This window comes from Melospiza melodia, chromosome 11 (genome assembly GCF_035770615.1).
Source record: "Melospiza melodia melodia isolate bMelMel2 chromosome 11, bMelMel2.pri, whole genome shotgun sequence".
Lineage (NCBI taxonomy): Eukaryota > Metazoa > Chordata > Aves > Passeriformes > Passerellidae > Melospiza > Melospiza melodia.
Genome location: NC_086204.1, coordinates 26,723,296 through 26,745,384, shown reverse-complemented (window position 1 = coordinate 26,745,384; position 22,089 = coordinate 26,723,296). Strand labels below are relative to the sequence as shown.

General features: G+C 43.6%; 1 protein-coding gene across 2 annotated transcripts in view; it reads left to right on the top strand.

The window, feature by feature from the left end:
- The first annotated feature begins 978 nt into the window (after positions 1 to 978).
- The window catches only part of GLIS1 (GLIS family zinc finger 1), a 177,875-nt gene continuing 156,764 nt past the window's right edge, over positions 979 to 22,089 (top strand). For both annotated transcript variants that reach the window (XM_063166137.1, XM_063166135.1), the window contains exon 1: positions 979 to 1,340. In XM_063166137.1, the coding sequence (XP_063022207.1) occupies positions 998 to 1,340 (343 nt within the window). In that variant the 5' untranslated portion in view covers positions 979 to 997. The remainder of the gene's footprint in view (positions 1,341 to 22,089) is intronic.

Here is a 22,089-nt window from a genome sequence, read left to right as displayed (position 1 = left end):
ACCGGGCGGGCACCAGGAAGGTGCGGACCCAGGGCACACCTATTCTCAGGCTGACCTTGGCCCACTGGCCCCCGCAAGCACGGGCTAACTGCGGTCCCCCTGCCGCGTTGCTTGACGCGCAGCCGGACCGGTCCCGCGGGCGTACCCCGCTGCCAAACCCCGAGGGGCGGCCCCGGCGGCACAGCCCTCCCCCTGCCCGCCCCGGCTGGCCCCGCCGCCGCGCCAGGGTAATGGCCCGGGCCGCCTGCGCTCTGGCAGCCGGCCCTGCGGCGGGGGAGTGGGGCTGAGCCCGTGCGCCCGGCGCGGCGGCGGGAGCCGGCGGGCAGCGCGTCCCCCCGGGCGGCCCCTCCCAGGTAGGAGCGCGGGGGCGCGGCTGTCACCGCGCCCGGCCGGGCTCTCCCCCCTCCCTCCTTCCCTCGGGGACCGGTGACTCGGGGGCCGCGGCGAGCCCGGCGGTGGCGAACCCGCTTTGCCACCGCGTCCGTGGTTGCCGGGGCGGCCGCTGTTCGGATGCCTCAGCTGAAAGGCACCGGCCGCCAAACCACCCGCCCGTGTGCCGGGTCCCCTCCCCGCCCCTCCCGGCCGCGCTCGCCTTCCCGGGAGCGGCTACGAGCAGCCCGGCAGTGTTGCCTAGAGAGGGAGCGAAGCCGACGCGCGGCATCGGCGCCCCGTCTCTCACGGACGAGCCGCCGCCGGGGTCCGAGCGCCCCGCGTCTTCCCCCGTCCGGCCGGTGTGTGTGAGACAGCGGGCGGGGGCCGCGGCATGAGGGCAGCGGGCAGCGGGGTGAGGTTTGCGGGGTGAGCTGTGCGGGCTGCGCCGCCTCACGCGCGGCGGTTACCGGCCGTTGGCGGCGCGGGGCTGAGGCGGGAGGCGGCGGCACGGAGGGCACAGGGCTGAGGCGGGGGCTGCGGCGGCGGGTCCGCCCGCGCTGACAGCCCGTGTGCCCTCGGTGCAGGAGAGCGGCGGGGGCCCGGGCAGCAGCAGCCGCAAGCGGACATGCACTGTGAGCTCGCCGCGGCTCAGAAAGGCAGCGCCCGCGTCGAGGTGAGCGACAAATGCCAGGGAGCGTCTCAGAAGGATCTGCCGCGGGTGGCTCGTCCCGGCGCTGGTAAAGCTCACTTGAATCCTCAGATGTCCTTTAAAGTATCTGTCAGTAACGGCGGTGACCACACGGAGCCTCAGCAGAGCCCCCCTGAGATGTCAGCACCCCTGCTAGATTTCATCCCCAAACGACCCAGCATATTTGAGAGGATTCCGATTCTGCCCAGGGCGCAGGAGCTGCGATGCGCTAGAGGCTCGAAAGATTATTTCCAGCAGCAGAAACATCAAAGCGTGAAGGGTGAGTTTGAAAATGCATGAACTAAACACTACCATCACCAAAAACTTATTCACTACACAAATAAAAACGTAACAAGCTTTTTTTCCCCCCTCCCTCCTCCCTTTCTGGTCTTTAGTGTATTTCCCAACTTGTTTATTTAACTTCAAGCTTTAAAACTTTTTTTTTCTGAGCACCTTGGTGGGACAGGATAAACCAGACTGTACTTTTCCAGCGTGAAGCTGTCTCTCAATAGTATTTAAAAAAAATAGTATTTAAAAAATCTTGAGACCAGCATCTTATTTAGTTGTCCTGAGCCTGAAGTGCTGCTCATGCAGTCACTTCTCAAAGGTGGTTTTGGGCTTGGTGCTGAAGACTGTCTGGTCTGCTGAGGACTGGTCTGTCCTGCGCCAGAGAGTTCGTGTGGGGTGTTTGTTTGTGAGCGTGCCTGGCTGACAATAAATGCCTGATTCTTATTCAGCAGTTTCACCACGGTTGCTTGGATTTTATAGTTTGTATTTCACGGAGGTGTTTCAAATGCTGGATTCAGGCGGTGAATCCACAGACTTGGGAGCTCCTGGTGCCCGAAAGGTCAAATTCTGCTAGTTAGCAAATGCCTGATTTTCAGCTCTCCATCGTTAAAGAGAGTGGCACTGAGGTAGGGTTAGGAGTTGCTTACTAAAAATCTGTTCATTATACTTTTCAGCTAGAACTGGTTAACTCAGCTGAAATTCGTTAATCAAAATTCAGTTTTAAAGTAATCCCTCTGTCACTGGATGGGCTCAGAGGGAATTGGAGCATTTCTTTATGCTACAAAGTCGCTTGCAGAGACATAGGTACACCTAAGGTGATTAACATTAAGATAATGTTTTCTGTAAAGTTAAAAGGTAATTCTCTTTTTTCTTTTCTTATCAGTCTATTCACATTCTTTATTTTAGATATGTAAGTGCAGTTATCTTGTCTCTGTAAGACAGTTCCCACTGGGATTTTTTCCAGTTCTGTCCGTTCTTCTGAAAATCAAAAGTAGGCTGCATGCCCTTGGACTAGTGACATTTTCTTTTGTGAGCTTGTTACCTAGGGTGATGGCACCTTTCACTGCCACGGAGTTATGTTAATGAACACCTCGATCTGTGCTAGGTCTGTCCTGCAGCCTCGAGGATGTGTTTGTTCATCACCACTGAATACAGGCAGAGTGGAGCAGCAGGTTATAAATTACCTTTTTTATTTTTCTGTTTGTTAATGCTGCAATTCTTCTCTCCTGATTTAAAAAAAAAAAAAAAAAAAAAAAAAGAGGTTGTTAATATTTGGCAGGAGTGACATGAAGGTCTGTTTCACAGGCTCCTGTTTGGAGGGGGGAGAAGGAGGATTCACATAGTATAAAGGGAGAGCTACAAGCTCTTGTATGGTGCCTGTGGAAGGGACTCAAGGGCTGTTCCAGTCCCTTGTGGTCCCACGGGTGAGGTTGGTGCCACTTGACAGGGTTCATGCTAGCTTAAAACCCTGCCCATGCATTGCCCTGTCCAGGAAAACTGTTGAAATACTTTTAAAATATTTTTTTTCCTTTGAGCTGTTTAGCCCTCTTTTCATGCATATCCCTCTTGTTGTTGAAGAGGGCAGGAATTTAGGGAGGGAAAGAGGAAGAACTAAACTTTGCATTCACTTGGGATTTTTACAGTAGATGTAGGTGGGCATGGAAGAAGGTTCCTAATTCATCTTTCCTGACTGATCAATTTCCCATTTTCACCACTGGGGGAAAAAAAGCGTTTTACATTTTGTTGCTGTTTTTGTTTAGCATGTTTTCTGTCCAGGGTGTTACCTTGTGGTTGCTTCGGTGTATGGGTGACTTGAGTCATGGCAGTAAGTAGGTGTCCATGGGCAGGAGAGGGCTCATTTAACTGAGCAGGAGGATTTGATGGATAATGTTGGATTTTTCCAAAGATGGCAATGCTGAGTTTTTTGGGTGACTTCCTGTTGTTTGTTGGGGTTTTTTGTTTGGTTTGATTTTGCCTTTTCCCCCCCCCAAGAAGACATTTTCAGGAGGAGTTAGGGAAAGTAAAATTTGAAGTAAAATTCTAAGTCTGATTTAAAATGTGTGGGATGTGCTGCTCCTTCTGACCTGGACAGTGTCAGCAAGTGCTTTAATGTCCACAGGGGCATTCTGGAGTGCTCACTGTGCTCCAGCTCACAAATCAGAGCGTGTCTAAAGCAGGCTGTGCTGCAGACAGCAGAGCTGCTGCTCTTTCAAGGAGCTGTGCAAACCATCTCCCACCAACCCTGGTTCCTGAGGAAGATAAAGGACTGGGATAGCATGTGGATGTGATATACCAAGATAAAGCTAAGATATGGAAGTGAGTGAAATACTCAGATTTACCCAGTGAAAGGTTTTGGGAAGGAAACTGATGACAGCTTGATTTCAGAGCATCGTGCCCATGTGCCAGAGTGCCATGTACCCAGTAATTCCCTCTGCAGTCTGGGTTAGATTACAGAATGTGCCTCCTGGTTTTGGTTTGTCCACAGTTGAAAGCTGCAAGTAGGGAGTGTAAAAGATGCTCTCTAACAAGAGCAAAACTGATTTTTATAGTTGCCTGTAAGGTCTTTTTTTCCTAAACAAATCTTACTTTTTAATTTTTTTTTTCCAAAGAGAATGAATCAAAATGATACACTGCTCTACTAATAAAAAGGGCAGCTTTGAAGTAATCACAATGGGGAAGAAGTATCCTGCTGTTGCAGTGTCTCTGTGGTGTTACTGTGCTGCTTCACAGTGTTTAAGTTATGATCCTGCAAAATGCTTCCGTGCCTGAGCGAGTCTTTTGGACTTTCTGAAGAGCCAAACAAAAACTTGAGGGGTTGTGGTGAGGATTATTTCTGGGAATTGGATCATTAGGGTCAAAACTTTTCAGGATGGAGCTGTTGGTTGTTTGCTGAAAATAACACTATTTAGGAATTGTGCTTCATATTTTGTTCTGTTTGGGAGCTGTTTAATATAAATGCCCAGTTCTCACCCAGCCAACCCCTTCTGATGTGGCTGGCTGTGATGGGCACCATGCTTTTCTTGGTCATTGATTTCCCTGTGTGTAACAAGGCAGAGTATTTGCATACAGACACTGCTTTTTAGGGGCGTTTGACATAGAATGACTGTGCCATAAGGTATAAAGTCCATTTTACAGTGTTTTCCTGGGATTCTGTGGGTTTGGTTCCACGTTGTTGAATTTCATGCTACGGTATTACAGTTTTGAAAGTAACACAGCAAAATACTTATTGTCTGCAGGGAAGAAGCTTTTGGGAAGGTTTTAGTGGTGACAAAAGAGTAATCTATAAAGATGCCAAATATCTCAGTTTCTAAATGACATTGATTATGGTTGTTACCAGGAAACACTTCTCCTTTTCATTCTTTTCCAGTTTTGTTCAGTGTACCTAATTCATGACTCAGTAGAAATGACGAGATTTATCCTGTTAGCTGTGCCACTGGGAAATCATCCAAATGGCCCGGACCTTTGCAGCAACCACTTCAGATATTAACTTACAGTGGGCAAAACAATAAGCTGGTCGAGTTGCAGTAGTTGGATGTTTCCTTGTTTGAGAGTATGTTTTATTCAGACAAGGAGAAAACGGCTTGGATTTTTTTTTGTTTGTTGTTAACTGTAGCTGCTTTCAGCAAATACACAAGCAATGAATTCAAATGTATTAATTTCCTTCTGCTGTTGAGAAGGAGGGGTAAATCTTGCCATTTAATCCCCCTGTGACTGTTTCCTTGGTTGTCAGGACTGTCCTTGTGAAAGTAGTAACAGCTTATGCTGTTGGGATCTCAAGCAGAAGTGTATACTTTGATTTTATGAATTATTAGGTGAATTGACTGGTCTTGGGCCTGATTGCCATTTTCTTTCTTACACCTTATCTGTGTTCACCAGTGAATTATCCCACTGGAGCAAGTGTGACTGCCTAGAGCTGATAAATATGTTATGGGCTGATAAGGAGACAGGGACAGGTTCATGGTGATCTCTAAACTCTCAGTTTTAGGTAGAGCTGCAGTAGTAATTATTTCTTATTTTCACTCTAGTTCCCTTGCTGCATTTGAACTCTGCTACAGAAAGGAATTGAAAGGTTGGTCTGAACAGAATGTGCAGTTACAGAGCTATATTTTTATTTCATGGTCTCTTTTTTGCCTAATTTTGTTTTGTGAGGGGAGAAAGGAGAAGAAACTGCAAATTGGAGAATGCGTTCATAAATTCATTTGGAATAAATTGTGACTGTCCTCTCCTCCCTTAAACTGCCTATAATGCTTACTTGTCTTGAATAGGCAAATAACTTGCAGTTACTTGCTGCTGAAGGAAGTTCTTCTAATGATTTGTGTTGCAAAATCAGTCACTGACTTGAAGATGGGACTTTCATGGATTTAATTTGAAATAATTTAATTGTATCTAATCATTAAATCCATTGTAATTTAAGAATCATTAGTGGAGAGTATTTAGCAAATACAAACCAGGAAATCTAATGATCAACCAGTCATGTAAAGGCATTCAGTACTTGTAAAAGCAAATAAACTCTTTTCTGCTTCATGACAAAAACTACAGCTACTGGAAAAGCTGAAGGGAATAAATGTTGTATCTATTTTATTATTATGCAGAATTACATGGAATAACAGATAATGTCAGATTACTCTCAACAAGGAAGTAAGTGCAATAATTGGAAGAAAATTTTTTATTTGATTTTGAGTTTTGTTTGAAGGAATGGAAGTTAAAAATAAGAAATTACTTGTTCTGTCTTTAAAATGTTACAACAATGGAGGTCATTATATGCTGGGCTAAGTGCAGTGAGAAGAAAAATATCCTTTTTTCTTTTATAGTAGGAAAAAAATTAAAGTCTACATCTTGCAAGTGGTTAAGTATGTACATTACTGTTCCTGTGAGCAGTCTCATCAACTACAAAGTTTTGGACATAGACCAATTTAAATTATCATTTCGATATAACTGAATTCATTATTTGTATCTTGAGAGTTCAGCCCTATATACACATAAGCTGTTAACTGTATGCTGAGAATCTGTAGTATACTTGAGATTATATTTTGGGAGGGCTACAAGATTCTTTTTTGTGAAATGGCTAAATTTAAAGTGAATGTCTTCTACGACACTGTACTGCTTCATTGCAGTAAAATGGTTTGGTTTTTTGTTGAGTAAGGAGGACAGAATTTTACCCTAAATTATTAATATCAGTAGGAGTCTTGCCACTAACTTTAGGTGGGTCAGTATTTCAATCCTAATATTATAGGAGTTCTTTTTCCTGTGTACAGGGAAAAGCTTGTAGAACAAATAACAAGTTTCTATTAAATCCATCTGTAAGCTAGGAAGTGGAATAACGTATGGATTATGAGAGAACTCTGTAGCACCGTGAATATAATTCCCATGCTCAGTACCGTAATTACCATTATTCTAGAAACTCTGCTGTTCAGTGATTTTAGAACTGTTGAAGATGTTGATGGCAGGGTAATTGGAGAGGGAAAATAGACGTAAACCACTCCATTTTGCACTCCAGATTTCTATCATTGTATGTCAACAAGCTTGAACCAGGCGTGCAATCTAGTAATCACTTCACAGTGCCTGAAACGCCTTTTAATGGTCTGGGGTTTGTTTGCTCTGTTTTAGCTCGGCCGCCCAGCGCTGTTTCCCAGCGCATGGCTGTGGCTCGGAGTGCAGGGTTCCACAGCGAGGGCAGCCTAATCCTGCCCCACGGATGTGCAAACAATAGCACAGGTGCGTGTTTGGGAATATGGCACAGCTGCTGTCTCGGCCGGGAGCAGGGACGGAGCAGGCCGAGCCGCTCGGGCCGTGTTACTGCCTGCAAATGGGGCGTGTAAAGAGAGGCGAGGGCCGGTGCCTCCGTTCCGATGGCATCGGTGCGGCGCTGCCTCCTGCGCGGCCTTTGAAGAACGGAGGCAAAGAGTTCTTCCCCTTTTTCCTTCCCCTCCTGTTCCATTTCTGGCGCTCGGGATGTGAAATCTTGGTTGGGACCTGAACTTTCTGTTCTGAGAATCTGTGCTTCGCTGGTTACCTGGAACAAGGACTTCTTTTTTTTTTTCTTTTTTTATTACAGTCATTAGCTTGACTATATGAAATGATTGTTAATGATTATTTGTAGGCAGAGGACTGCTTGTAAAACAGATGAGACATTTCCAGAGCTGCAAAAGGAAATTGATCCAAATCCTGTATATTAGGTTATTTTAAGGTTTTGAGTGTTACAAGGTTGATCCCGAAGTGCTGAGGTTTGAGCATTACAAGGTTGATCCCAACTCAAAGTGCTTCACATCTTTTTATTTAAAGCAACTGTTTTACTTTAATAATTATGTTTGACTTCTCCATCATTATGTTTGAATGTATATGTGATTATCTTGCCGAATGGATTGGTAAAGGAGCACTGCAATTGAATTTACAGCGCCAAATTTGTTCTAAGGCTTAAATGAATGCAAAACATCATAAACTACACTTAATTCTGGCATTTATGTGTGTGATAAGAGTGCTTTGTGAGAGTTGTTAGTTGTTTTACAATGAGGAGAAAGCAAATTCATTCTTCCATGTTGTTTGCATATTAGCCAGAGGGAAAAATGACACTAAAGCGACATCATCAAATACAGCAAAAAACTAACTTTTTAATACAGATGTCCATTGTTGTTTTAAGTGCTTAGGGGGTTGGTGGTTTGGTTTATTTTGGAACTTGCTGAACTATATGAAGTGTGTCTCCAGGGGCCTGGTATTTTAATACCTTGTAGAAGGTTGTATAACAGTAGATGATGTATTTTGCCTGCCTTCCAGTGCTGTAAATAAATTACATGTGCTGGCTTGGGAGAACGTATGTGAGGTGTAAATCAAAGGCTAATATAAGAGGAAAAATAGCAATTAGTGATGTCTTCTAACAGGTTAACGTTTCTTTACTCATTTATATATACAATCAAGAGATATAAGAGCAGTAATATGTATAAAAATGTTAACATGAGGCTCTTCCCTAGAAGGGGTAGAGGGTCTAGGATTATTTAAAATAAGTGCTGTGATTCAGTGCTTTTTCACAATTTGCTATGGTTAAGTCACTTAAATACTGAAGTCAACAATCCCCTAGGCAAAGAAAGATAATATAATTTTAAGTGTATTGTTAAAATTGAAATTTGATAGCTTCCACTCTCTAATCCTGTCTAAGTCTTGGTTGTATTAAAAGGAAAATAGATACATGTGTCAGTTTTGGAGCATAATCTTTCTTTTGAGTTTAAAGGATGATAAATGTGCTTCAGACAAGCAACACAGCAGTTTATTGGTATGAATGTTTTGCTAAATACTACATGCTTAACGCAATCCCCATTCCTTTATAATAAGTTTAAATATTAATTCTTTGGAATGCTAGATGCCTAAAGCTAGATAGAAATGCTGTGCAGTTTCAGATATCTAGGAGTGGGCTTGTGAAACAGGATATTTAACTGGGAGAGATGAGTAGCACATTTCAGAGTTATTAGGGCAGAACAACAATGCAAGAGGATGACTTAAAAAGTTACAAAATTGTTTTCTGTGCGTGAGGCTTAAATACCTTAGAGTTATTTATTTGAACCACAAGAGCAGATTTCCTATCTATGTAGGTTCTAGATTGCATTTTTTATTATTATTTTGTTTAACTTTTTAGCCTCCTGCCCCTCTGTAAAGCAGCTGGCTTTGATTTAACCTGAATCCTTCCCAGAGAGGGAGTGCTCAGTCAGGATGAGTGCGAGTTGTGCTCTTGGATGGAACATCTCTGGAGTGACTGAAGGGAGGAGAATAAATAGACAGGAACTGCAGAAGGACTCGCTTCACTCTACGTCAGCACTTAGTGTTCCCTGCGTAAGTCCTGCCTGTCTCCCAGCCCCATCTGTGCTGGACAGAGAAGAGAGAGTTAAAGTGAGAACAGATAAAAGAGGACATTGCTGGTTTATTACCCAGTATTTTCTGGGAAAATCCCAGAAAGGATTTAGCCGAAGGTTTCATAACTCTTGCTTTGCCTTGCTGCTCCTGCTGGAATTGCAGGGCGTTGACTTCAGGAAGAGGCCAGTATGGAATATTTTTGAAAACTCTTCCATACTCCTTTGAGACGCAGAAGATCAAAGTGTTAAATTCTCTCCTGAGGAAAAAGGGTGCAAACACTTGTAGCCCAGTAGCTCAGTTAGCACAGCACGTTCACCTTCAATTTTCCTTGTGTTCAAGATCGGGTATGGGTGTAAAGCTGGTGTGATCAGCCATTGTACGTGAAACAGACAAAAGTGGTGAAAGATTGTGCCAGCAGCCAGCATGGCCAAGTATATAAATATTTTGAATGAACAGAACAAGGGTGCTTGAACTCTGTTCTCTACAGTACTGTTTGTATCATTTTGGGGCAATGCTGTGTACTGGTCATGATATTTCTACAGCAAGAGCATAGCAGAGCATGGTGCCGAGAAGGACAAGGCAGTTTTGGAACCAGAAACAAGGCAGTTGTGTGGGCAGACTCAGGGCCAGGCTAATTTTCTGTGCTGAGAGACAGAGTTTGTTAGTTGAGGTGCAGAGTAGGGATGATGTGGCTGTGCTCTGAGGTCTGATGTGGTGCTGGGGCAGGACGTGGCATTGCAGTGTGTGGCTGTATCTGCCCTGGGTGCACTTGCTGGAGTGTGTGCATGGGCTGGCTTTCTCTCCTGGCTGCATGAAGGTCCTGGTGTTTGCCCTTGGTGGTGAGTGGTGAGCATGAGTGGTGAAAAGTGCAAAATCCACCTTTGTTATCTGTGGGAGAGTAAGGTTTTTAACACAGCATTTTAGATGGGCTTGTTGCTGCTTAGCATCTGGATTGTGCTGCCTGTTGCAGAATTACTGCAGAGGAGCAAAATCTCCCATTTATTTTAGTGCTTGATGTGCTGAGGTGAGGGAAAGAAGGCTACATTAAGGGATCAGTGTTTGACATATAAAAAAGTACCTGGTGGAAGGAAAATTTCTGCTCCCCACCCCCCAGTCTTCTGGGTTGCTCTTGCCTCCCAGCAGATGGCAAAGTCTCTTAGTGTGCATTGCTCTTGAGGCAGAAATCACCCAATGGACTGTGTGTCCCTGGGCTTTGAGGTGCAGGTGGCTACTACAAGGTTCCCAAGATGCTCATCACTCTGGCAGAATAGATTTTGCATGCAGCTGAGACTTGAACAAGAAAAAGCAGCACTAAATTCCTTCTTTCTGGATATCTGATTGTTGTAATGTTCAGTTTCCTTGAAGTTATCAGTGCTGGTTTATGTTCAACTGAAACTGAGCTGGCCTGATCTCATTGTCCCTAGCTCTGGTGCAAATCTGAAGTGATGCCATTTTAAATCCAAGAGTAGATAAAAAGGAGGCAGACTTGAGCTCTGGAGGGCTTATGCATAAAAAATTGTCCTCCAAGGATGGGCTCAGTTCACTTGGCAAAAGAAAAAGACATCTCACGCTTTTAATCTGAACAGTTTGCTTCTTATTTTTCCTCCTGCCAACTTACCACAAATCTGCTTTTATTCCTTTTCTTTGAGTTCTTGAGCTATTCAAGGTTTGCTGACTTCCTAGTTTTGTGGGGATAAGCTACAGACAGTGATGGTTCTTTAGAACAAAGATCCTGATGCATTTCAGCATCTCCCTGATTTGGATGGATATGCAGGAAATTTAAGGGGATATTTACTCCTAGAGCCCAATTGCTCTTTCCCTGCCCTTGAGTCTTAGTGACCTTTTCTTTCTACTCTCTTGGCCTCCTTACAGAGCCACTGTGCTGTTAGTTTATTTTTAAATGTATATATAAAGGGTTGTAACTTACTTGAATTGTGGGCTAAATGAGTGGAAGCATGGCAACTGGTGTAAATAGCTTTTGGTCTGCTGAATGTGTAAATACTTGAAATCTGTCAGGGTGATTTGGCTGGCTTTTATTGGAATCATTATTCATATGAGATCTCCTTTCTCTTATACTGCATCCTGTCAGAAGCTGTTAGGCAGAGATTGCTGGCATAAGTACTCAAACTGCTTTGTCAAAATGCACTTTTATACCTGTTGCCTTTATGTTTGCCAGTTCTATAGATACTTTTACAAGTGGCTGTGTTCTGCAAGATTAGTCATAGAAAGGTAATGTAAAGGGACCCAAACCTAGAAGGTGAGAGCGGACCACTGAGATGATTAATCATCAGCAGTGTTTTGAGCTGAAAAGTCTGATAGCATTGGCCACAAATGCAGTTTATTTGACAGGTTAGAATGAAAACACTGGTGTTTTGCAGAGACTTGCAGCCTCAGTGGTACCCAGGTTGAGTTTCTCAAAATGAGACTAACCTGCTTGGGGAACTTTCCTTGCTAAGGGCTAGCGTTGATGCCAACAAAAGATTTTTTATTAGCTGCTGGAGAAGTTGCTGGAAGATCTGGAAATTAAGAACAGTAAATATCAGAGGTGATAAAGAAGTTTTATGCGTGGGGTAGATGTTTCTGCAGCAAGCAGTCACTCTGAAGAGACAGGGAGGTCATTTTGGATCCTGGGTAATAAGACTTGAGAGAAAACTTGGTGAAAAACAGCCTCATAGCCAGCTAGCATTTAGATAAAAATGAATTAAGACACTAACTACCACTAAAGAAAACAATCTGGGAGATTGAATACAGGTTCCAATGTGAAGGCTGCTGATTGCAACCTTTGCTAGTTTGATGAGCAGCCCTGATTCAGAATATGTCATATATGGGAAGGAGCTTCTACACCGAGTGATTTGTAGATCAGAGTTACAGTTTGTGTGTCAGAGGCACTGCTCCTGTTCTGCTGCTCCAGAAGGAAATCTCCTCTTGCATCCTTTCTGAGCTGAGCGTGGCTGTAGGCTTTCTTTGTTGGAAATGAAATATTTTGTAAAATGAATCTGATCTTCAGCACTTCTGTGTCTTCTGGATTGGTTTATTCTTCCACAGGGATTATGTGGGCTTGACAGTAGGAAAGATACCTTCTAGGAGTGTACTAATTTTCTGACATTCGGTGCCCAAGGATGGCATAAGTTGTTTATCACTGGAGTTTTTAAAGACAGGCTGGGTGGAAATCCTACTGTGGAATGTAATTCTTTGGGCCCAGCTGTCTTTCCTGGGACATTTTTAATTCCTACACTCAACTGCTTAGGCACTAGAGAGTTAGAAGAGGTCTCTCATGCTGTAATAGTCCAGGCTTCTGTCCTCTTTGACTTGCTGAACAAAGTTCAAATCCCTCCTTGTCTAACATTGGTGTTTCTGGCCACTCATTTGTTTGTCAAGAAAACACTGAGAAGGCATGCAATAAAAACCAGGCTGAGTGAAGGGCTCGAAGAACACCAGTTGGGAGAGCCAGTGGTGGGACAACTGGGCATGGAAAATGATTGATTTTATGTGCAAAGCAGTTGTGAAATGTTCTGTGGCATTCTGGGGACATGCCATTGCTAACAAATGATTGCCTGTTGGGGATAGAAAATGCCAGCCATTGTTCTGGAGAAGGAAATAGCCTTATTGATACTGAATTAGGCTCACATTGAATTATTATTCATTTGCAGTGCATCCTGTTTTCCAAATACAAAAATTAACTGAAGGCCTGCAGCACTATTGACCTTGAGTTGTTGGTTGTATCTACATCCTCATGGTCCAGGTGGAGTTTAGACTGTTCATATCTGGGGATGGAATGTGGCAGAAATTTGCATTAACAGAGCAACTGAAGGAAGCTGTAGTTTTAAAAAGTTCATCAAATTAGTTCTTGTTTTATAACAAGAGATTGAGGCTGGCAGAGGTAAATGTGTTGGTAGATAAGACTTCTGGGATGCATTTTCAATTGTTAGATTCAATGTTGATGGCAGAAAAATAGTGGTATAGGAAACAATATTGTTGCCTTTTGAAAGGAACAGAAACTGTCTTCTATAGAAATTGAGATGCACACCAGATATAAATATTTTGTACAGTGACAGTGTTTTGTATACAGCTCTGAAAGTTTGGGTTTTGTTTCCAGTGATATTGAATAGTTTCTGCTGAAATCCTAACAGAATATAGAAAGCCACTACCAGTAAATTTTGTTCCTTCAGTTTAAGGGAAGGTTTTTATTTAATAAAAATCAGGAAGTGACTGGCATTTGACGTGGATTTCTTGAGCAGTCATGAGGAACCTTACAGCAGGTATTTTCTTGTATCATGCAATTGAGGCAGTACCTTGGCATGGAAGATATAAACTGTTTTTATAGGTGCACGTTCTGGAAAGCAATTACACTGAAAAGGATTGGCATGTCACATCTAACTGGTATGAGAAAATAACACTTCCAATAGGGTATGAGGTGATATGATGCATTATTAAAAAGCTTAGGGAAGAGATGTAATTCTTCTGTAAATGATCACTCTGATTGCAGGAAGATAGGTTAATGCTCAGACTTTCTTAAATGGCTTTGAAAAATCAAAGGACTTGGAGAAGAACTGGAAGATCCTGACCTATGTGTGGTACCCGTGGACTAATGGAAGATTACAGGGAATCTGCTCTGTTCCAGAGATGCAGTGGAGGAGAAAATAAGTGATACCCGAGGGTTCTTTTGAGTGCAGAATGGTATCCCATGGCTGGAAACTGAGAAGGATAAAACACGAAGGAAGATGAGCTTTTGACTGCAAGGGTAATCAAACCTGGCACAGTTTAGTAAAGGATAAACCTTCTGGTATTGAGAGACACTGAATGTTTCTGTGGAAGAAATTATTAATATCAACCACAGACAATTGCATTCAGTGGCAGAATCACTAGATGGACAAGCTGGACCCTGCCAAGGGCTTCCACTTGCAATCTGTAAAGACTGGATCCCTGGCCATCTCCTTCTTCCAGACCTGGCGCTGCAGTTCCTTCATGTGCCTCCTGCATTGCAGTCCATGGGCCTGGCATCCAGATGAGCCAAATTTATGCCCTCATTCTGGGTTCTGTGACAGAGAGCAGGGGACAGACAGCGAAGGAGGAGCATTGCCACGGTCACACAATTTGGACAGTAGTTATGGCAAGGGAATCACTAGCAACTAATGTTTCCTCCAAACCCATCCTTTCTTTTCTCTTGTATTGTTTGTCACTTCAGCAAACAGCACCACTCCTCCTGGACTAGACAGGTCTGTTCAGAGGTGGGTGATGGAACCTGCTGTCTCTCAGGGCCTGGGCTGAGACCAGCTAAAACCAAGTGCTGGGTTTAAAACCTGGACACGTGGGGAAAGGATAAGGGCTGTGATAGCCTCTTGCCAGGCACTGATGATTTTCAACATTAACATCTTCCCTTTCTTTGTTTTCTGTGAAATGAAAACAGAGGTTCAACCTCCTTCCTAGCCCAGCTATAGTGACATACTAACACAGTTATTGCAGCAAACATTTTGGCCCTCTCTGGTCATGATGTTTTCTTTCTGTGGGGAGACTGAAATACTAACTCACAAATAATGTCTTTAGAAGTCATATTAGTCACACATTTTTAAGACATTCCAAAATCATACCAACCTCCTTCTGAGCTTGTCTGTTGCTACCAATGATTCAAAGTTTTGAAAACTCTCCTTTAGTTTTGATTTACATTTTGGTCTTGGGCACTTGTTATTTCTGGCAAATGCCAGCTCAGTTTCATTAAAGAAAAATCTGTTTTACAGCCACGCGGCTCAGATCTGCTGCGCTTCTAATAATTGATGGCTGGTTTCCTTATTTCCTGCATTGTAGAAAAATAAGGACCTTGTTAGATCCAAACAAGCCTGCATAAAGTCACAGTGTGAAACATCAGGTTGGGGGTGAGCAGAGCAACTGTGGGCAGGTTTTACAACTTGGGGCTACAGTTGATCCAGGCAGCCAAGGGAAACTGAGAGATACCCATGTGACTAAAATTCAGCTGAGTTCTTTGGCTCCCTGGCCTGAGATTTATATTTGTGACACCTTCCCCTCTGTCAGTCCCTGGGCCAGACACAGGTCTGTCTGTCTGTGTACCTGGGGCTCTGCGCACCCCGTGGAGTGGCCGCTGTGCCTGTTCCTCGCTGTGCCACCACGGGACGTGTCTATTCCCAGTGCTGGCTGTCTTGCTCCCACAGCCCACAACAGTGTCAGTGTGTGCCCTGGGAGAAAGCAGCTGCCATGTGGTGGAGATGAAAAATCAAGAGCAAACACTTTCTGAATTTCTGCAAGTGGGCAAATTAATTTCAATCTGAACTGTCATCACAAGAGCCTTTCTTTCCTTCCCCTTTCCTTTGGGTGGTATCTTTGATTTATATTTCTGAATGAAGCAAGTGATTGCCTTTTGGTGCTAAGTTCAGTTTCTTCATAGATTTTCAGTTGCAGAACCCTGTCAGTTTTTTGGTTAATGTGGTAGCCTTTTTGGATTTGCTTGGGGCTTTTGTTTTATGTTGTTTTAAGAACCAGGGAAATTCAATGGTGCCTGTGTTAATTGAAAACGATCTATTAGTTTTAAGGAGCAGCTAATGTCTCTCAGGTATTCTACAGTGCAATACCTGTCAGATGCTTCTTTGCCACTCTATAAGCTGTAAGTAGAGACCGGATCCTGCTTCAGAGATTCGTGGAATTAAATGGCTCATAGGAAGGCAAGCACCTTAACAGTGTCATAAAAGGTGATGTTTCGTTTTTTATTTTCATGCATTTATCAGGTCCAGCCTGTTTCATTTGAGAACTTGAGAAGTGGTTACTTTTCAGGAAAGACAAATGTGTGATGACTCTTCTAGACACTCCTTTGAAGGACTTGCCCCTCAAAGGAGGTGAAGAACAATTTGTAGGAATTGTAGAACTACTGGAAAATCAAGCCTTACAATTTGCTTTACTAAAGGCGTGATGCTGAGAGGTATGCAAGCACCTAACTCCTGTTGACATCTGTGGAAATTCAGTTCTCTGGATCTGGTGCTTGGTCTTCTGGCATTGACTGTTACACAGTTCTTGCTTTCTGTGGGTCTCCTTTTAAGGCATCTTCTGTGAGTGGTGCTGTAGTTTTAATTTTGAATTCTTCCTGTTGTGAGTTGCAGCACGTGATGCAGACAGCTGCCTAGAAAGCTGTGCCATGTGATAATCTATTGTTCCACCAAGGAGTTGAGGCCTACTAGATGAGCAGTGGGGTGGGAGAGTGAGTCAGAGAAAATGCACTGCTCTTTCATTAATTGTTGCTGAGGGAGGATGGGGCCAACCTTCAGGCACTGCAGCTTTGTTGAGTGGGGAACTGGAGTGACATACTCATTTGTTTGAGTGAAAATCCAGGGAAAAGTGGGAGATTTTTGTTGGCGTTTCCTCCACTCAGCACTGATCTTATCTTGCTGGTTTAGTAGCAGAGCTCCTCTGGCTCCTTGCCAGGTGATACCATTGGAGTCTGCGTGAGATGTGCAAGATAAAAGATCTCAGGGAATTGAAACTATTATGACTTTCCTATCAAACTGTTGTAATGTGTAGACTCCTAGAGTCTTCTGACCCAGAAAACTGCCTTTCTTTTAAAAATCCTGTTACTGAAGAAAAAGGAAACACAAGAGCTGGGAAGTGGGACTTGATGTTTATAAGGGCCCTGAGAGCAGCCGTAATTAGAGTAGGTTTTTGGAAGAGACTTGTACCTTTGCCAGCAAAGGGCCTTGGTGTTCAGCCAGGTTAGATGTAGCCTGAGAGTAAGCACTTGGGAACTGCCTGCCATACACTGGTTCTGTGTCTGGCACTGAGAACACCAAGCGTCCTCTCACTTAAAATACTTTGTGTGCTCCAGAGTGCCCTGTGAAACGCTGCTGAGGGCTGAGTCACTGCCCAGCCATTTGGGCTGGTGCTCTAAACCCTGGCTTGTGAAGGGCTGCTCTGCACCAGGGTGCTGTGATGGTGATCCCTGCTCTGGGTGCTGTCTCACTCTTGTGGCACTGTGCAATTGGCACTTTCAGTATGGGCCCACAGTTCTGAAAATGTGGCCAGCTGAGTGATGGAGAGCCAGGAAGTTCCTGGAATCCCCACTGTCAGCCTCTTCCTTGCATTCACAGACTCAGAACTGCTTTGGACATGAGTGTAGGCCCATCTGCCCAAAGAGGTAAATGGGACAGTCATTAAAGAAAAAGACCTAGATATTCTTTATTTTCTTTATTTTCTTTGTAAAGCTTCAAAATTGATCTCTTGAGTTTTGAACTTGTTTCTCAGATTTCACAGTGCTTGAGAGGAAAACATTTGACTTCCTGTCCCAAGGCCTCTAGAGCTGTTGTCCGTCCAGTTTCCCTGGTTTTAGACAGGAATCAGAACTGTCCACCATATTGCAGATCCTAGGGAAGTCAGTGGGACCTCAGGAGAAGATGATTGCTTCTGGCAGAGCTACATTTGAGTGAGTCCCCTAGGACTCCGTGGGGGCTGCAGAGAAAGGTGCTGGGGCACGGATAAGGGACCCCAATGAAGTCTCTGGCCCTTGTTTGTGCTGCTGGAGTACAGAAGGCTGGGCAGGGAGGGTGTCCAAGGCAAAGCCCACCAGGAACTAGGAGCAAGATGGGAAGGAGCATTTGTCCCTGTGGAGGGTCAAATCCAGTTTGTGGCTATTGCAGGCAGTTGGTGCTCAGTGCTGGGAGCATCTGTCCCATGCCACCCACAAAGCCTGCAACAAACTGAGATCAGTAGTGGAAAACACCAAAAGCCACAAGCTGCTGTGTGCCTTGAAGAGCAGAAGGGATTGAAAGCACTGACTGCTGCCTGCAACCCTGGAAAGGCTGGGAATTTCCCTAAGTAAAAATTCCCAGATGACCCAAGCATCACATCTGATCATTACTGTAAATACCAAAACTTTGTACCTCATGTTATTTGTGTGCGTGGACAGCTGGAGAACTGGTGACAAACTGATGCCCACCAAGGCTGGAGTGGAGGGGCTGGGAGAGCTCCCAGGAATCCTTTGGCCCTGCTGCTGCTTCCAGCAGCCACATTTCCATGCAGTGCACAGGAGAAGGTGCTGCTTTTTTTCCTTTACTCTCCCCCCTTTTCTTTTCCTTTCTTCCCCTCTCTCTATTAATAACTGAAGCCAATGGCTGCTCTGAGTTACGAGGGGGTTTTATTGCACGGTTGCATGGTGGAGGGGCCTGGTTTTCATTGTGCAGGGCTGGATATCAGTTTTAACCCAGAGGCAGTGATGTTATTTAACAGGTGCCTTAAAGGCATCGTGCTCATTTAATCACCATCTCCAGATCAACATTATGTAAATTGAAATTGCTTAGGTACGCAATTAATTGTGAATGCTTTAGACGTTTTTAAAGGCACAAGACAATACCTGAAGTTCCATTTTAAGAATATCCAGGTCAAAGGACACACATGTTTTTATTTTCTTATTTGAGGTATAATGTGTTCAAGGCAGATTTATGGCACAACCTTTGTTTATTGACTTGTACTTTTCCACATGAAACTAATGGAACATGACAGATGATATTTATGAGGCATGTGTTCTTGATTAAATCATGTTAGACATTAAAACCTGATAAAAGAACGTATTTTAAAGGGTGGATTAATAGAAAAGGAGGCAGCATTGATTGGGGAGTTTACACGGAACAAGACATATTGGTCTTAGCCTGAGTATTTATAAGTGAGATATGTGGTTATAAAACTTTAGAAGCTGAACAGAAAAAGATTAATAAGCTCTGGCTCTTTGGAAAGTTTGAGGTTTGTTTTTTTCCTCCCTTTGTGAGCCACTGGCCACCTTGTATTTTTGGTCTTTTGAGTGAATTTATTCAGTTCTGCATAAGAACTTGTGACCCTTTGTGGCCTTCTGCTTGTAATATTGGCCCTATGTGCGTTCTGTATTCTTCAGGATTCCCAGTCAGCAGATTTGTGTGAGCAGCCTGTGCCACTGCTAAAAACTGCTCTGTAAACATGCTCTAAATCCTGCTTAGATGGGTGCAAATGGGGTGAATCAGCAGCAGTCAGATGTCCCCACCTTGATTCCTGGGGCTTTGCACAGAGTTCTGAGTAACAGGTTAGTAGGGAATCACCCCCAGTAGTATTTTGCATGTCAGCTTAAGAGTATCCTCTAAGTATTTCCTGTGGAGAGGAACTGGAGGATTTTCGTAAATGTAGCAAGTGGGAACAGATTGAGTTTGTTTCTGTGGCTTACAAACTAAAGGGAAAGCAGATACCTGCATTCTACTTTCAGTTACACAGGTGCACACCTGGAATGTTGCCTGATTTCAGCTGCACAGATGGATCTGAGGACATACTCTGGCTTGGTGCAGCATTTTCAGTGTTGAGTTTTAACCTTCTGTGGCTGAATTTGTGCTAACCTGGATCCTTAAAGCTGCATTTTGTCTGGAACAGAAAAACTGCTGCAAGAGAAGATAGCTTTGAGTTCTTAAAGTTCCTATCAGCTTCGATTTGCAGAAGTGATGTTCACTGCAAATACAAGACAAAATCAAGTTCTATAAGTTTTTATTACAGCTCAGTTATTTCATACTGTGGTGCAGTATTTACCTCCTGCTTGTAACCTCCTTCTTGTAACTGAAAGACTTGTGCCAAATTAATAGCTCTTCACTTCTCATCTGAAAGCATTATCTTTGCTAGATGAGGTATGGTAAAATGTGTTCAAGTGATAGGATTCAAGTATTTCAATGAGTAAATTGCTTTAATATCTTCCACAGGGAAGGAATGCAAATTATAAGCACATTTATGGTTTGCTTTTGTTTGGAATTGTCAGGGCAGAAACTAAAAATACTTGCAAAATAAGAAAACTGTATAAGAAATACAGTTTTCTGTGAATGGAAGTGCTTTTATGAAGTGTTGTGTGACTTAATTTGAGTTAAGGCATGACCTTGCATCTCATATCATCAGAGTGAGTTGTGTTTGAAAAGCTGTTTGTTAAAGTGCACTTCTGCTTTCCACAAATCCATGGTAATTATGTTTTTTCTTCTTCCTTCTTTTTTTTTTTTTAATTTTTGTTTTCCCCAGCTTGCTCACTAAAACACCCCTACCTACCTGAGATTTTAGAATAAGCATTCTCTCCCATTAGGAAGTGAAAACCTTCATAATGCAGTTGTTTCCCTATAGAGATTTCAGCCTTCCTTCCCCATGCATATGGTGTAAGCCAAAACAACAGATGTTAGAGAATAAAAAGAAGAGAATAGAAAATAGCCCTGGAAGTAATATTATGTTGTTACATTAGTATTTTGCCTCCTAAAAGATTTAGCAGAATTTAAAAAGCTTCAAAGATGGATTGAGTAATAGATCAGAGACTTAAAAAAAAGTATTTTGAGGCTGAAAAGAAGGGGAGTAATTTTGTTGAGAATTGATACCGATCAAAGATGCAGAATGTTTGTGCAAATAAAAGAAAGAGAAGGGAGGGGGAAAGCGTGATTTTGGAAAAAAGAAGCAGCTTAGCTCTCAGTCCTATAAAAAGTGGAAAAATTGATCACATTTAGAAAGATGGACTCTTCAAGTGGTAAAATGGATACTGAATGGGAAGGGCAGGTAGAAGAAGGGTATTTATTGTGTTTTGTCTTATGCTGGTAATCATACCCCCTAGACTTTGTAAGGGCATCACAGCTCCGCCCTCTAAGCTGGTTCAGGTTCTCCTGGAAAAACAAACAGCACTTCCAGTCACCAGTGAAAGTGGCTGGGGTGATGACCATCACTCGGGAAATGACAGAGATTAGGGAGAAATCCTTCCCTGTGAGGGTGGGCAGGCCCTGGCACAGGTTCCCAGAGAAGCTGTGGCTGCCCCATCCCTGGAAGTGCCCAGTGCCAGGCTGGACAGGGCTTGGAGCAGCCTGGCACAGTGGAAGGTGTCCCTGCCCAAGGCCCCTTCCAGCACAAGGCCTTGTATGTTTCTATGATTCTTTTCCCACAAGGATCAATGCTTACCACACCATTTTTGGTAGTTCTTTGCCAAGTCTGTTCTTACACACCATCAAGAACAGAGATTCTGTGTCCCTTCTGTCCTCATGCTCAGCTGTCTTTCACAGCCCTCTCCTTGATGTTCAATCTATGTCTTGTTTGCTAAATTTCACTTCTCTCCTCTCAGCAAAACCCATTCAGAGTTTCATGGTGGTGTGCTAGTGATAGGACTGGATCCAGAAATCCACCCCTTGACTTCGCTTTTTCTAAGTCAGTGTAAATTGAAGGAAAACTGAATTCCTTTGGCTCCAACAGGTAATTGCTTCACTAGGAAAATTAGTTGCACTAATTATGATGTTATGTATGATAAAAGAATTATCCTTGGAGTCAAACCATTGGTAGTAGGCCACCAGGGAGGAAGCCCTGAAGTTAAAACTTCCCTCATACTGAATAGGTTCTTGCTGAGTTCTCCCAGCTTGTCTCCCTCCTGCCATGCTTTGCCAGCGGTTGTTCCTTTTTCACTTGTAGATTTTTCTGTGCCTGTATTTTTGCTTACTGCTAGTTTGTGTTTTCTGCATGTCCTTGCTGTGGAGGATGCAGACTGGTGGTGCTGGGGCATTGCTGAAGGCAGCTGAACAGACCAGGCAGGAGGCCTTTAGGAGATGCCTGTAATGGCCAAATCATGCATCAGGATCTCCCTGCCCAGTGCTTGAGAAGCAAGGATGACTTATTGGCTGTAGTGCTGCTTTGTAAAGACAGCTCTGGTGCTGCTGGGAGGCAGCAGATTCCCATTTCCCGCCATCAGAGCTCACTGGGAGAATGTCATATCCAAAGAAGTTTGTGTTTAATCTGCATTTCTGATATAAATGGAAAGAAAAACACGTATCAGCTAATACTGATTAATTATATCCCTGTGCTGGTGGCCAAGAATGGGGGTGTCATGCCATATAGATTATATGCAACGTGTTCTTTTTATGAATCAGCCAGGGAAGGCATCCAAGCTCTTTAAG